This window comes from Nannobrachium achirus, assembly GCF_963921795.1.
Source record: "Nannobrachium achirus genome assembly, chromosome: 9".
In the NCBI taxonomy this organism is placed as follows: Eukaryota; Metazoa; Chordata; class Actinopteri; order Myctophiformes; family Myctophidae; genus Nannobrachium; species Nannobrachium achirus.
The window spans coordinates 21,280,530-21,295,893 of NC_137818.1; the positions used below are offsets into that span (position 1 = coordinate 21,280,530).

Genomic DNA, 15,364 nt, shown 5'->3' on the forward strand with positions numbered 1-15,364 from the left:
ACACTATAGGCTCACAATACTGTATTCACAAATTGTATTTATTTGCATATACACAAATTATTATGATGTTTTTTTTGTGCAACACCATTCACTAAGATTATCAAAATATAAATATGAAAATAAAACATCTTGTAGATAATTACCAAATAATACAGGAAAAGACAAATTAGCAAAACGTATTTCCACAATTTCAATTACCGTATAGTCTTATTAAATAATTTGACATTTACGATCAGATAACCCAAACAAAATACGCTTCTACTTGAAGCATCAGGGTAGAGTTCGTCTTTCTGTATGAATGCCATGTGAAATTTCAGGTTTACTGTGTCTAATATGGTGAGCAATTAACCAAACATAAATTAATGAATTCATATTAGAAGGATATCAAAACCAATATTTAGAACCGACTTAACCTTTCTCACGTGGGTTAGTCGAATAATTGAATAAGCAGGATTGTTTTCCTTTTTCGTGTATACCGACAAATCGATTATGATTGATTATTTAGTTTTCATGATCGACTACATACATTCGTCAAATTAAACCCCTTAAGCCCTGTGTTATACTTCGATGTATAATGGTGGCGTGCAAAAATAGCCAAAGCAGATCACAACGTATCGCGATGCGTTGCGAGCTTCTTCTAGATAATCGTAATCGCGGCAAAAGTTAGAAATAATCCTGATATTGATCTGACGTCATGTCACCCAGCCTTAGTGCCTAATGATATTTGTCTATTGTTATCAAGTAGGGGTGTAACAATACATTTTAATAGCGATTCGATACATATCACGATACATGGTTACGATACGATACATGGACGATATTGGTTCATTCATGGCGATACGATACGATTCGATTCAATGATTTAAAATCGATTTAGTAACTATTTAGAAAGATATTAAATCTGTGTGAAAGATGTGGATAGTGCAGGTTTTTAAGGGAAACATGTTTTATTATGGATATAAATCAGTAAACACAGTGATTATCAGCCAAATACATGGACATTGTATATTGACAAATCTGCACCTTGACATGAACCCAGAGATTACATTTATCGATTTATCACATTTATCGATAGACCAGTGTAGCTATATGGAAAGGAAAAGTAATTAAACCGCTCCTTTTCATTTGTTCTTCTTAAAAATGCTAAATACAATGCAAGTAGATAGTATCGATACAATCGATTCTTTGCACTGCCGATTCGATACGATACAAAATCAAACGATACGATTCGATTTTAGCTGTTTTCATTTCGATCTACTTCGATTTTTTAGGTTAAAAACGATATTTCGATGCAGTTACTATATCGTTACACCCCTATTATCAAGCATGCAATGCACTTTGAATTACCTTGTTGAAATGTGTTATACAGTACAAATATACTTGCCTTGCTTTGATTTTCAAATTCAGTGCCCTGCATATACAGTATCACCAGTGGTGGAAAGTTACTAAGTAAGTACAGTACTTACTGTACAGTTTTGAGGTATTTTGAATTTACTGGAGTTCTTTCAAATTTTCAGTACTTTTACTTCTACTCCACTACATCTCAGAGGCAAATAATATACTTTTACCCCACTACAACTTACCAATACTTTGTAGATTTTTATTATTAATACAAAACACACTAACCACTAAAGACGTATATATTTCGGCCATTTGAAAATACCTGATCTACAAGCTCACAATGCGTTGTGAAGAAGCGCATTGTGAGCTTGTAGATCGGCTATTATCAAAATAATTTTCATACATTTTGAACTTGTGAAACAGGATATTCTGCACAATGAACTTAAAGTACTTAAAGTATATTTTGACTCCAATACTTTTATACTTTTACTCAGTAGTATTTCTACATTGCAGTATTGCTACTTTTCCACCACTGTATATTACCACGACAAAGGATTGGGCCACAAGCTCTTTTCAGGGCTTTGTCTTCTTTATCAGTGTCAAAATGTTCCCTTTTTTCTTTTTTCCTACATTTTTATCCCACGATTTTGTAACCCATATTTCACCCAGTGCCAATTGCCTAAGCTGTAATCCTGGGCACTACCTTCCCTCTGCCAACCTGGGGAGGGCCCCGAACTGAGCTCATGTGTCCTTCAGTGCATGAGGAGTGATCACGCCACTTCTCATCATCTGACAGGGGGGAGCTTCCCCGGTAGGACGTAGCATGTGGAAGGAACACGTTATTCCAACCAGTTCCTTTCCCCTCCATCAGGCGCCCCGGCTGGCCAGGGGAAGGCAGTATAGAGACCAGGATTACTGCATATTTTTTTGTGAGGGTACCTACTGTAACCTAGGAGACACAGGGAGAACATGCAAACTCCACGCAGAAAGGCCCTTTCGCCAATCCCACCTAGGGTAGGGGCACTGATGACACGGAGGAGAGAACACGCGCCCACAGCGTCCCCAGTGGGAATCGAACCCAGGACCTTGTAGCTGTGAGGCGACAAGCGCCACCATGCCCCCTACTGTATATTTTCCCTTTTTTTTTGTTCTTGTTTGTTCAGTTGGTTTCCTTGCCTATTTCGGCATTTTAATCTATGTATTTATTGATGCTGTACTGTACACAGGGAAGCACAAATTATGACGATGCTGTCTTTGATGGGAATGTTATTTTCATCCAACATAGCCTTTCCGTTTAGTGCTGCTCAGAGTCGGGACTGTTTTGGTATTTGTTTTTGTATGTCAGAAAAGTTCATAAAAATACTGTACTGTGTGTACACAAAAAAACTGTGTCTACATTTTCTCCTTTCTTTCACTCCAAAAGGCAGAGGCAACTTGGTGCCCTCATCAAAAAAGATGTCCACGCGTCCCCATCATTTCCGCTCAGAGTTGCCCTTCACTTCATTGCTCTCTTAAAAGCCGGACAGAGCTTCAGAACGCTTAAAGCCACTCAGTGAGTCACAGCTGTGTACGAGAGGATCAGAGAGACGCCATACAGCTACAGCATAAACTGTTGCCTATTGGATTTATAGACTGGTAAAGGTAAAGCTGTTGGGGATTGGCTGCTTGTTGGAGGTGATGTCACATTGTAGTCCAGTGTGAGGTTTTATTTCCTGGTGCTGGTGGTGGTGCTGTTGCTGCGCTGGTAGAAGAGCACGTAGGCCTGGTTGGTGTGGAGTTGGTTCTCTGAGACCGCAGTCACACTGTGGAGGGACCAGGAGGGGAGGATGGGAGGGAGAGTGCAGGGAGAGGGGGGTACTTAGTTAAAATTTATTGTTTATTGAATGGATCCCCATTAGCTGACACCGGGGCGACAGCTAGTCTTCCTGGGGTCCATATAAGATGCATACAAATATAAAAACATGAAAATTAATTACAAAATATTATACTAAAATGATTAAATACAAAGTAACATTGTAAACTATACAACATAAGATCAAGATTCCTGTTATGTGATCAGCTGCGACAACTGTGCCTTCAAAACTATCTTGAGTGATATTTATTTTGTGTGAAATCTGAATCAATAGTTCTCAAACATTTTCATGCCAATGACCCCTAAATAGTCTTGCGTAGCCAGACTATTCCACACAATCTCCGATTCCTATAAAGAGGAACTACACCTCCCGAAATCCGAGAGAGGAGGCGAACATGTGCCAACCTGTTCGTCCATTACTGAAAATACATTTAATTACTTAATTACATTTAGTTTATTGGGAGCGCTTGTAACGCGTTTCGGCCTCAGCCTTCCTCAGAGCAGATGTCTAGCTGAGCACCCATTGCCTAAACACAACAGGCGTCCAGTGGAAGCACACCTGCTTTTTTCCCTTATCTTGCTTGATCATTTTCAGAGCGTCCAGAGCGTGGGAGGCAACACGCGAGACCAGAGAGCAAAACCCTCACCTGGAGTCATTGTAGAAGCACCAGCCATCGTCCTCCAGACAGAACGCTGTGTAGTGGCCCTGGTTCACCGTCCCAGAATGGTTGCATATGGCGTACAGGTCGTACAGGATGGGGCCTGGGACGACAAATGGAACAACATTTCTTTGCTTAAAGGGATATTTCACTTTGGGTCATTTCATCATATACTCAGGCTTTTTGGATCACCCCAGGTTTTAAGTTGCTTGATTCAGTATTTAGATATTTGATATTCATTTTAGAAGACACACCCCCTTCCTATATAAACCCATTGTAACTTAAAGGAGTAGTTCACCCCCAAAATGACTTTATTTCTATTTATTAGTCACGCCATGGAGACTAGAGTTCAATAATATTTATTAGTTTTTTGTCGCATTCCTAAGACAAAAATGTGATAACAATAAATGTACCCCCATTCGTTCCGGATGGGGACCCATTTCGAAACGGGTCCCCATATGGGGGTACATTTATTTACTCGAATCAAATTTTTGTCTTAGGAATGTGACAAAAAACAAAAAATATTATTGAACTCTATTCTCCATGGCATGAGTAATTAATTGAAAAAAGTCATTTTGGGGGTGAACTACTCCTTTAACTCCATTTTAACCATGATAAATATCCAACCATCCTTGGTTCCGGTGACTCATACGTAGTGCCCTCCTAATCAGTGATAGCATAGGGCTGCGTTTTTTAGATCTACCATTTTCTTTTTCTTTTCTAGGTCAGTCATTTTCAAATACCCTGTTATAGGTTTAAAATGCCAATTAGTCGCTTCTTTTGGGCTTGGTTTGCATAGACCTGGTTGCTTATTTCTCTGGCAAAATCTGGTTACGCTGTTGGAGTATGGAGAAAAAGACTAGAGTTGTGTAAACTTACCACAGTCCACTGGTCCGTACGGGCCCAGGTCCAGGCTGGTGAGAGGGAAGGAAACACACACCGTGCTTTTACTGATGGACCACCGAGACATGGAGAAGCGGTTCAGATCTGACCCCACTGTTAAGGCTTCATCTGTACCAGTGATCATTTCAATTCAAAGGAGCTTTATTGGCACGAGATTCATTTAATCGAAAACTATGACCAAACATGTTTGTCCACTACCGTTTTTCACTGACGAGAACTAATAGAAAACTAAATCAAATCTAAGCTATGATGACTAAAACTATGACCAAATATACTGGAGAAGAGAGCCAGTAGAAGTAAAAGATAAGTCATTTTATGTTTGGTTGCGCTCGGGTGATGCCCTCTGAAAACAGCAGGCTTTCAGAGGGCATCACAGGCTCACAACGGCCGCAGTGCGCCGTGTTGTGAGCCTGTAGACCGGCTATTTTCAGTATGTAACCAAGTTTAAAATCAGCCATCAAGGCCTGCCAAAACACATTTTTAGTCGACTAAATCAACTGCAGATTTAATCGACTAGAACCTTACCATATTTAGTCGATTGAAACTAGACTAAAACAAAAACTTTTCAGATGACTAAAATATGACCAAAACTAAATAAAATGTCATTCAAAAGTCTAAGACAAAAACTAAATCAAGTCTTGTTGTCAAAATCAACACTGATCTCTGTATGTCATCATGGTGTTCAAGATCACCATCATCATCCGTCATCATTAACATCACTGAGACAGCGTCTGTCAAGATGCCATGGATCAGTGCTTGTCAATCAGGTGAACTGTTAAGCGTTGCTGAGAAGGATACGAATGACGATGACCTGAGGAAACCTCTGGATGGACAGTCTCTTGGTGCACTGTGTTTTCCTCCTACACCTCTCACACATCTGGAGCACGCACACACACGCACGCACGCACACACACACACACACACACACACACACACACACACACACACACACACACACACACACACACACACACACACACACACACACACACACACACACACACACACACACACACACACACACACACACACACACACACACACACACACACACACAAAACGTACACGGTAAAATCTGGTTAAAAAGTGGCCAAGTTGTACTGCCTGAAGCTCATACTGTAAGTGCATTGTGTAAAACACTCTCAGTGTGTCGAATGGATACATTAACACCAATGATGCAGTATTATATTGTGTGTTGGAGGAGAATGTCAGGCAGGAGACATCATACACTCTCTGGTATAGATGTTTGAGATTAACGAGAATATCACTTTAACATGATGTATGGACCCGTAAGGCTACATTTGTTAGAGTTAAGGAGTTCCTCGCAAATAAAACATTTGAGAACTAGTACATACATATTCTGAAGAAAACCTGGAGTAATTGGGTCTTATGATCAAAATAAGAACGAACGTTATAGTGGTGTGTAAAACAGAAAATCTAAAATTTGCCACGGACAAGACCAAGTCTTGTCCTTCCCACACATGTGTCCGCGTACAGACATATTGGTTGTGCGTCAACCTCCCTTGTTACAGTCTTGCCGCACAAACATTTGGCCGCTTGTACCTGAGTGTGAGTGTGTGATGACCACCTCCCTCTCTCTGCGCGCCCCGATACTCACGGGCGAGTTCTCCTTGTCCAGCTTCTCTTCCTGAGAGAAAAGGTCCAGGCAGTCCCTGAGCGTGACCCCCGACCCAGAGCCCCTCTTGGGGAGGGGCAGCGACAGGTCGCAGAACACGTCGAACGTGGTGGAGTAGTGCGAACACACCGAACAGTGCAGCGAGCTGCGCAGCTGCCCCGAGAACAGGTCTGATGGGGAGAGGAGGAGGAGAAAGGGATTGATAGCAAGAATTACATCGTTACTGAAACCTTGTATGTCCATGTTCCAAATGTGTATGTTTTTAGTAGAGCCCCGCTTCATCATACAAGACTGTCGCACAAGACAAGCACAAGACAAGCACACAACGCCTCGCGGTGCGAGGCGTTGAAATCATTTTTAGAATGACAAACACAAAATGAAAGGTTTTGGACATACAGGGTTTCCACCCGACAACGACGGAATACAAAATAAAATGACGTGTCGTCTCATGTCGGGTGGAAACCTCATATGTCCCAAAACTGTTACTCTTCAGGATTCAAATAAAAACATTTCAAAATTAACAGATCTACAAGCATGTGGATCTGCTACTTTTGATGCACTGTAGTTACGATCAAGTTTATTTCCCCCAACAGCAAAGGTGTTTTTGTCTCTCCTCACCGACTATTCTGCTGTCGTCCCTCTCGAGGTGCCTCTTCCACATCGCAGAGGCCTCTTCTGCAATCCTGAGAGTCACAGAGAGATAGAAATTAATAATTCATACGCTTTGGAACGCAACAAAAATGTTCGCTGTGTGTGAATACATGCACGTCTCATGAATAAATAAATGAATAGCATGTGAAACGCGAACCTGATTTTGGCGTATTTCTGTTCTTTCTCTATGGCGGGCCGTCTGGTGTACGCTCGTCGGTTGATTTCGGTGTGCAGCCTGTCCAGCAGGAACCTGAGGAACTCCTGAGCATCCTGCTGACTGGGAGACACACAGCTGACAATGTACCTCTAATGCAGTGGTTCTCAACCTGTGGGTCGGGGCTAAGGCCGGGCGATATTAGGAAAACCTTCAATATTCGATAACGTTGGTGAATACCTCGATATCGATATTACTCACGATATAGTAAAAACAATTGCATTATATCGTTTTTAATGTTTTTCCGCTTTAGGTCCACTGCCTGCCTAACCCAGATAATAAATAGCATATCCATGCATGCACATTGCACAGAACGCATAGAATAAAGAAATGAAATGCCTTATTTCCATTTTCCAACAATGGTTTTATTCAAATAACCACACCTGGTTACAGATGGACAGCTGTTTTGCATGTGCTACGTGCATGCACAGTGTGTCTGTTAATTAATTTGAACAAAAAGAGGCAATGTCCGCACACGTTAAAATGCTCACCCGTCTTTTCTCAAGTTCAAGTTCGAACTTGAACTTGAGAAAGCCCTGTTGGGCGAAACGTTGTTTGGTTATTAATAAAGAAAAGACGGGTGAGCATTTTAACGTGTGCGGACATTGCCTCTTTTTGTTCATTATAGTTTACTTTTGGATCCGGCACCGTAAAAACGTCTGGGGATGTGCATATCCTTCACCTTTTGCCTGTTAATTAATTTGACACATACACCAATACCTCATTTCAAGCAATGTTGACACCTCGATGAAGGTACATTTTCGATATTTGCCCGTCCTTATAATGGGGCCCATTTGTGGGTCGCGACTCGAGTAAAATTCCATGAATAAAAAAATAAATAATTAGGAATTTGCGCGGCATGAACTGACGCGCTATGACCTTGTTGTCGATCTGCTATTTTTGAATAGCCAAAGTATAAAATATGGTTACAATGATTGTGACGCTATTCGCTATATTAACTACAGTAATTTCGCTGGGGACCCACTTGTGAATTGTCTTGTTTGCTAAAATGTGCTATACTGTATAAATACACTTTGCTTGTGTGTGTAACTTAATTTGTTGCAATTAATTGAAACTTTGTTACAGTGAAGATTTTGTTGTGATCTCTTAAATTTTTAGTTTCATGTGTTATCATTATCTGTGCATGTTTGATGCCTGCGATGCAGCTATAAATAGGCCATATTTTGTAAAGGCATCTGGAAACCACTGAACTAGGACATTCATCACTGTCAGTTATACACATCTTATGTCTTAATTCTAACGTATTGTGTTTTTTCATCAATCAACGCCCTACTTGATCACACTACAGTGTCACACAAAAGCATAAAAAATTGCAGATCCACAAGCTCGAAACACGGCGCAAAGACCTATGATTACGAGCCAAAGAACCACTTTTAGTGCTATTTAGCACCATTTGTTTTTAGAGTGTACTAATATTTGAGTACGGACCAAATGCCAAATAGACAGTATTTGGGCAACCAAAGACTAATCTAATCTGCTTGATAAAAAATCACACCCGTGTGAAGTGGAGCTGTGTGTGTGTGTGTGTGTGTGTGTGTGTGTGTGTGTGTGTGTGTAGATCATGTGTACCGATTTTTGTGACATTTGAAGAAAATATGTAGGAAAAGGAGCAAAAAGTGTGTTTTGGAGAAAATTCAAGATGGCGGAAAATCTATCCTGGCGCAAATGGGCGTGGCCTATATGGGGAGATGCGTCTTGACCCAAGGAATCCAGGGAAAAAAGAATTTTAATTTTCCGATCTACGGTTCAAGAGTTACGGGGCAAAACGTAAAGTGGGCCGTTATAGCGCCACCATGAGGCCGAGTGATGTAATTATTTTTCGATTCATTCTTAAAATCATTATGAATCTCCTCTCCGAGGTTTGAAACTGTAGCTCCTATGGTTTACGAGAGAAAAATACTTGAAAGTGATTTCTTGCATTGTCCCATTATAAGTCAATGGGGACAATTAAGCGTCGTTTTTTGCCGATTACGTCGGCATGGTAAGGCGGATCGGAACGAAAGGTAATAGAACACCATTCCCGGCCGAGCCGCACATTTTGATGTATATATTGCGCGAGTGGCGTAAATGGTGCGGCACTAGTTACGCGCCGAAGTCAGGCTACATACAGACACACAGACAGACACACACACACACAGACACACAGACCCACACAGCCACCTATAGGGAGCTGCACACAGCTCCAAAAGAATTACCGGTATACAATATGTTCAACTGAATACAATAAACTTGATTACACAAACATTGTCGTTGCACAGCTATACAGACCTGCTGTCATCAGTTAATGCCCACAGCCCTACCCAGTGGTCTAGCATGCATATCGTCACTGTCAGGCAGAAACCTTGTATCTCCAAGTTCCAAATTTGTATGTTTTTTTCGTAAAGTAGAGCCTGTCGCACGAGACTAGTGAAAACAGCAGATCTACAAGCATGTGTGCTTGTAGATCGGCTAGTTTCACTAGTTTAAATCATTTTTAGAATGATAAACACAAAAGGAACGGTTTTGGATATACAAGGTTTCCACCCGACAATGACAAAATCTTCCATCCCACCTGTAGCCACTGAAACAAGGCACTGCTTCTTTGAAGGTAGTGTAGAAATGTCGAGGGTTGACCACCGTGTCTTCACCGTTCACGTCCCAAAGGCCTGCCAGCACCTTAGAGAAGGCTGCACACAGGGACACAAGGACACTGTTATTAAGTCTGGTCTGGAGGAGAAAAGGTTACTGACACAGCAACGGAGGGGAGGAGAGGAGAGCATTGTGAGTTGTGACGCATTATGAGCTTGTAGGTGAGCTATCTTTTCATTGACGTGAAAGGACGCATTGTGAGCTTGTATATCAGCTATGTTTGATTTTTTTTTAATCCTTTAATCAAATCCCCTTTTTTATTATTTAGAATTGAGGTATTTGACACCTTTTGACAAAATATCAGAACTTGGTGGGTTTAGGAGTTAAGACAGTGGTTCTCAAAGCTGTCTCAAAGGATGTTCCAGAGGGGGGTTCCCAGCAAAAGTAGTTAATATAGCGTAACAGTCCTTTCAACCACTGTATCTGTTTTTATTTGGGATATTCACAAATAGCACATCTACAAGCTCAGAGCTTGTACACCTGCTGTTTTTGAAAGTTTTTGAAAAATATGTTCCTTTCTAGGGGCTCCCTGACACGAAAACATTTTCAGATGGGGGGTCTGCGGCCAAACACATATGAATTCATGTGTCCTTGACTTGGTTTGAGAACCACTGGGGAAGGACTCTCCGAAATCGTGATTGAACCCCACATAACCGGCATGGCTCGGGGCTCTAGAGGTCACGTACCTTCCATGAGCTTTGCGTCCTCTTTGGAGTATTTCTCCTGTCTGTAGGACTTGAGGAGGCAGTAGTCTCGTAAGCCTTGCGTGTGAGACAAACACTGGACAACTGCATTCAGGAAACACTGAGACAGGCACATGGAAAAGAGCTGTGTAAATGCATGTAATAAAGTGCTATTTTGCCGCTATTTTGTGAACAACCCAGAGGATTGGCTTGTTGAGCCACCCCCCCAAAACACTTACTGTGTTTCCAATGTTTCTAAGGCCAACTCTTCCATTTCCTAAGTTGAGTTGCTCTTTCTGTAAGGTAGAAAAGACACGGAAGCTACTGAATACATGTATTTCACCCTTTAACCTTTAAAAGGGGGGGGGGGGGGGGGGGCTACAGGGGGGCCGCCAAATGTTTGTGTTATAGGCACTTTTTCCCCCCTTTTTATTACGTTAACCACTTGAACCCTAGCATCCCTTTTCTGAGGGGAACGTTCCCCCGAAAATAGCTACAGCTCACAAGGCATCGTTGTGAGCTTGTAGAATGGCTATTTTGGCAAAAAGATTTGGTGTAGAGGGGGAAAAAGACCAAGTACAGAGCCAAAGATCAAGATGTTTAGTAAGGGTTGAGGGTAGTTTAAAGGGCCAGTTCACCTCTGGGACAACCAGATCTTATTACAATACTGTTATTGTTGTTTGGGACATGATCAATACAATCCTAAGTAATTCTTTGTGTTCGGTCTGTGTTTTGGGATATTTTAGTATTTCAGAATGAATGATGATGCATTTTGCATCATATGATGCAGCATGATGAGTCATATGATGCAAAATGCATCATCATTCATTCTGAAATACTAAAATATCTCAAAACACAGACCGAACACAAAAAATAACTCAGGATTGTGTTGATCTTGTCCCACACTACAATAAAATAAGATCTGGTTGTCCCAGAGGTGAATTGGCCCTTTAAGTGGTTAAATATCTCACACACACACACACACACACACACACACACACACACACACACACACACACACACACACACACACACACACACACACACACACACACACACACACACACTAAAATAAGAAATTAATTTACACAACGCTGATGATAGTGCTGTCTATGAAACTATCTATGAAATCAATGGAAAAAAAGTTGAATATGAATATATTTCATATAGTTATGTAGTGCAGCTCCATCGCTCTCTCTCTCTCTCTTGGCCTGACGTTGAAGACCCTCCTGCTCTAAAAGCAGTCAGTTCACTCGCCGTGTTTGACTTCTGTTCCTGCTTTGCTGCTCTTGATAAGAGTACAGCCTGCATCGTGGCTTTTTGACCCTTTTATCTGAACCCTGTTCCTGTACAATGTAATTCTGCCTGTCCTTGATCACCACACACCATGCCTTTGTGTGCGCGCGTGCACGTGTGTGTGTGTGTGTGTGTGTGTGTGTGTGTGTGTGTGTGTGTGTGTGTGTGTACACGCGCAGAGATGCTAGGACAGATTTAGCCTACTTATCTCGTTAGAATAGTCGCGGATGCTAAAAGGAGGCCAGCCTCAATCAGTCATCCTATTAGCAGTGCTGACAAGGGCCTGAACACGTGTGTGTTGATTGAAGTGTGTATAGCATGTGTACTGAGAGGTAATTACTTTACACAAATCAGAGAAAGTGCGAACGGGCACACGCGTGCATGTGTGTCTGTGTGTGTGTGTTGCTGCATTTAAGCCTCATACAGTCATACAGCTGCACAACAACCATTGACTGTGTATTGTATTGAACTCTGTGATTCTCTGGTTTAGTGGTTCTCAATCTGTGGCGGGGGGGGGGGGGGTGTCCCCAAATGATTTTGAGGGGTCCCCAGATGACTTGCTTAATGTGCAACATAGTTTGCACATTAAGGGCGAGGGTCCCTAGTTCAAATGTGATTATTTATTTATTTATTCATGAGGTTTCAAACATTTTTTTGTGTGATGTATTTATATTATTTATAGTGTCTGACATCTTGTACATAAGTATTATTTGTATGTTTTCTCTTACCTGTTTTTATGTTGGCGACTACGGATGAAAAGTTGCATATTTTACTAAATCCTATGTATTTAACAATAAACAAATACATTAAATCAATAAATATAAATGTAATAAATCAAATGTGTATTAATGTCTTGCAAATGATTTGGGGGCCCAATACCATTACAGGGAATTGCTGGTTTCCGACATTTTGCTGGGGACCCCCTTGAGGACCCCTGAGGGGGGACCCCAGAACCCCATTTTGAGAACCACTGCTCTAGTTGCAAAAACATTTGAGGAGTGATTCCTATTTTTCCATATTGTCCTTTGACATTGCATTATTGCGACCGTAGGTTGCAGATTAGTATGTGAACGGTCCCAGCTTGTCCGTATGTATGTATGTATGTATCTCTGTCACGCCTGACACTGTGGTTCTATGGGGTTGTCGCTCTGACATCATGTTCTGACGTCACTGTGATGTCAGAGGAACCACTCTAACAGAATGGGTTTGCAGCTCTGACATCATGCTCTGGCTTCACTGTGATGTCACACTAACAGAATACCTTTTATGCCCATACATGGAGTTCCCTGATGTCATCAATATTAAGCCCATATCTAACAGGACTTCATATGGGAATGCCCATATATGGAGGCCACATCGGGCACATACCACACTAACAGAATCCATATATGTCCAAGACAGATGGCCAAGACAGTGTGTGGCTGGTTCTACAGACAGGGATCTCCATGTATGAGCATAAAAGGGTATGATGTCAGATGTCATAGCGACTCAGACCTATCTACCCGACTCCCTTCCCAGTCAAAGTTCAGAATTTCAATGAATGTAGAATTGTGTGCAGGATGTAATTTGTTGCAAATTAGATGACTTCATTTAATTGACTTTAAAATAAAAATCCTCCCTCTCACGTGCCAGTGATCACCCTCCCTGTACCAATGTTGGCACCCATGCCTAAGGTTGCCTACCCCTGGTCTAAAGCTTTTGAAAATAGCCGGCTATTTTCAAAAAGCCAAAGTTTAAATAGGGCTGAAGTGGTTAAAGTATATTTTGAAATAATAATCAAAATATAGAAAAGTAACTTCTAACGATTTCAAATAATTGTAGTAGAGTAAAATTACTATCTGTCTCTGAGATGTAGTGGAGTATACGTAAAAGTATTGAAAATTGGAAATACTCCGGTGAAAAAAAAAAAACTCAAAATGTATCCTAAGTACAGTACTTGAGTAAATGTACTTAGTTACTTTACACCACCGCTTCTAAGAAACAAAAACATGCACACGTGCATAAACGGTCACCTAACCCCCATCCCCGCCCACACTCACACACACACACACACGCGCACGCACGCACGCACGCACGCACGCACGTGCGCGGACACACACACACACACACACACGCACACACACACACACACACACCTCCTTGTCAGCGACCAGCAGCAAGCCCATGAGGGAGGTGTAGAGGACGGACTGGGAGATGTCGGCCGTCTCCCTTTGGAGGCCGTTCTGGGAGACCAGCGTTCGACACAGGGCCTGACAGGAGCCCTGGTCCACGCTCACGTCGCTGGTGGCTCCGGGCATGGTTCTCTTAAACAGTCTGGACCCTATAGTCAGCTTAGTACAAGTGGTAGGACTGACGCACACAGCCACAAGCAGCAGCCTCGCTTCTGGGGTTGAGATGCTGCTGCTGCTGCTGCTGCTGCGTCCTCCTCCTTTTAGTGCTGGGACCTGCAGGGTTGAAGTGCAGCAGACCAAGCAGGACTATTGTCTTAAAATAGAGAGTCACCTTTTGAATGATGTTGCTGTCTGGGTAGAAACCAGCTATTGAGTGCATCTCTCCACTCCGACATGTCTCCTTTCCGACATGTCTCCATTCCGACACTATCCCTATCTCTAACCCTAACCCTAAACTTAACCTCTATGGAAGTGTCGCCACTCCGACAATAAGAAGTAAATTTCGGAGTGGCGACATGTCGGAATGGAGAGCGACACCCCCAGCTATTATATGTTTTGACTTTTTGTGTTTGCTTTTTATCCTGTATACCCGGCCTACTTGATCTTACTACTGAGTGCCACACAAAAGCATCAAATGTCAAAAGTAGTCAGATCCGCAAGCCTGAAATGTGGTGCGAAGCGGTGCGTTTTGAGCTTGTCGATCTGCTTTTGCTACTTTTGAATTTGAACTCTGAAAAGTAACAGTTTTGGACATAAGAGGTTTCCACCAGACAGAGACGATGATCGATAAACAGTTGGAAACCCTCCCTATGTTCTTTATTTTAAGACTTTTCTATTTCCTGTCAAGCACATTGAACTGAACTTGTCCGAATTGTGCTGTATGTATAAAGCTTGATTGATGTCTTTTCGTACCAGTAGGATAATTCATGGTCAACTAAATAGTTAAAAGTGTAGCCCTCTAATCTGTGACTATTAATTAGTGTCTTCAATGGACATTCTTAGTTTAATTTGATGCATCCCGGCAGTCACTTCTCTCATGTGAATATTATAATCATAAAAGTAATAATAATAATGTCAATTTCCATTATTGAGATATATCGGCCTATTCGTCATTGTCATTAAAGTCTGATGCCTTAAACACCTCACAATCACACAAAACCTATATCAAAATGATATTAATTTTCACAATTTTAGGTCTTAATGTTCCAAAGGCTAACAACATCCATATCTACAAGCACACAAGCAAGGCAGATCTACAAGCTCAAGTGAGGCGCGGTGAGCTTTGTAGATCTGTTGTTATCGTGTGCGA

The 15,364-nt window shown here is 41.7% G+C and overlaps 1 protein-coding gene across 1 annotated transcript; it reads right to left on the minus strand.

Moving 5' to 3' along the window:
• Positions 1–3,046: 3,046 nt before the first annotated feature.
• usp21 (ubiquitin specific peptidase 21) lies at positions 3,047–14,181 on the minus strand (the record flags this gene model as incomplete). Its single annotated transcript, XM_080732617.1, has 11 exons — positions 3,047–3,143; positions 3,841–3,955; positions 4,732–4,839; positions 5,554–5,632; positions 6,374–6,561; positions 7,010–7,074; positions 7,200–7,319; positions 9,829–9,943; positions 10,592–10,709; positions 10,828–10,884; positions 14,020–14,181. The coding sequence occupies 11 exons, from the start codon at positions 14,179–14,181 to the stop codon at positions 3,047–3,049; spliced, it is 1,224 nt and encodes a 407-aa protein (XP_080588743.1).
• Positions 14,182–15,364: the final 1,183 nt, after the last annotated feature.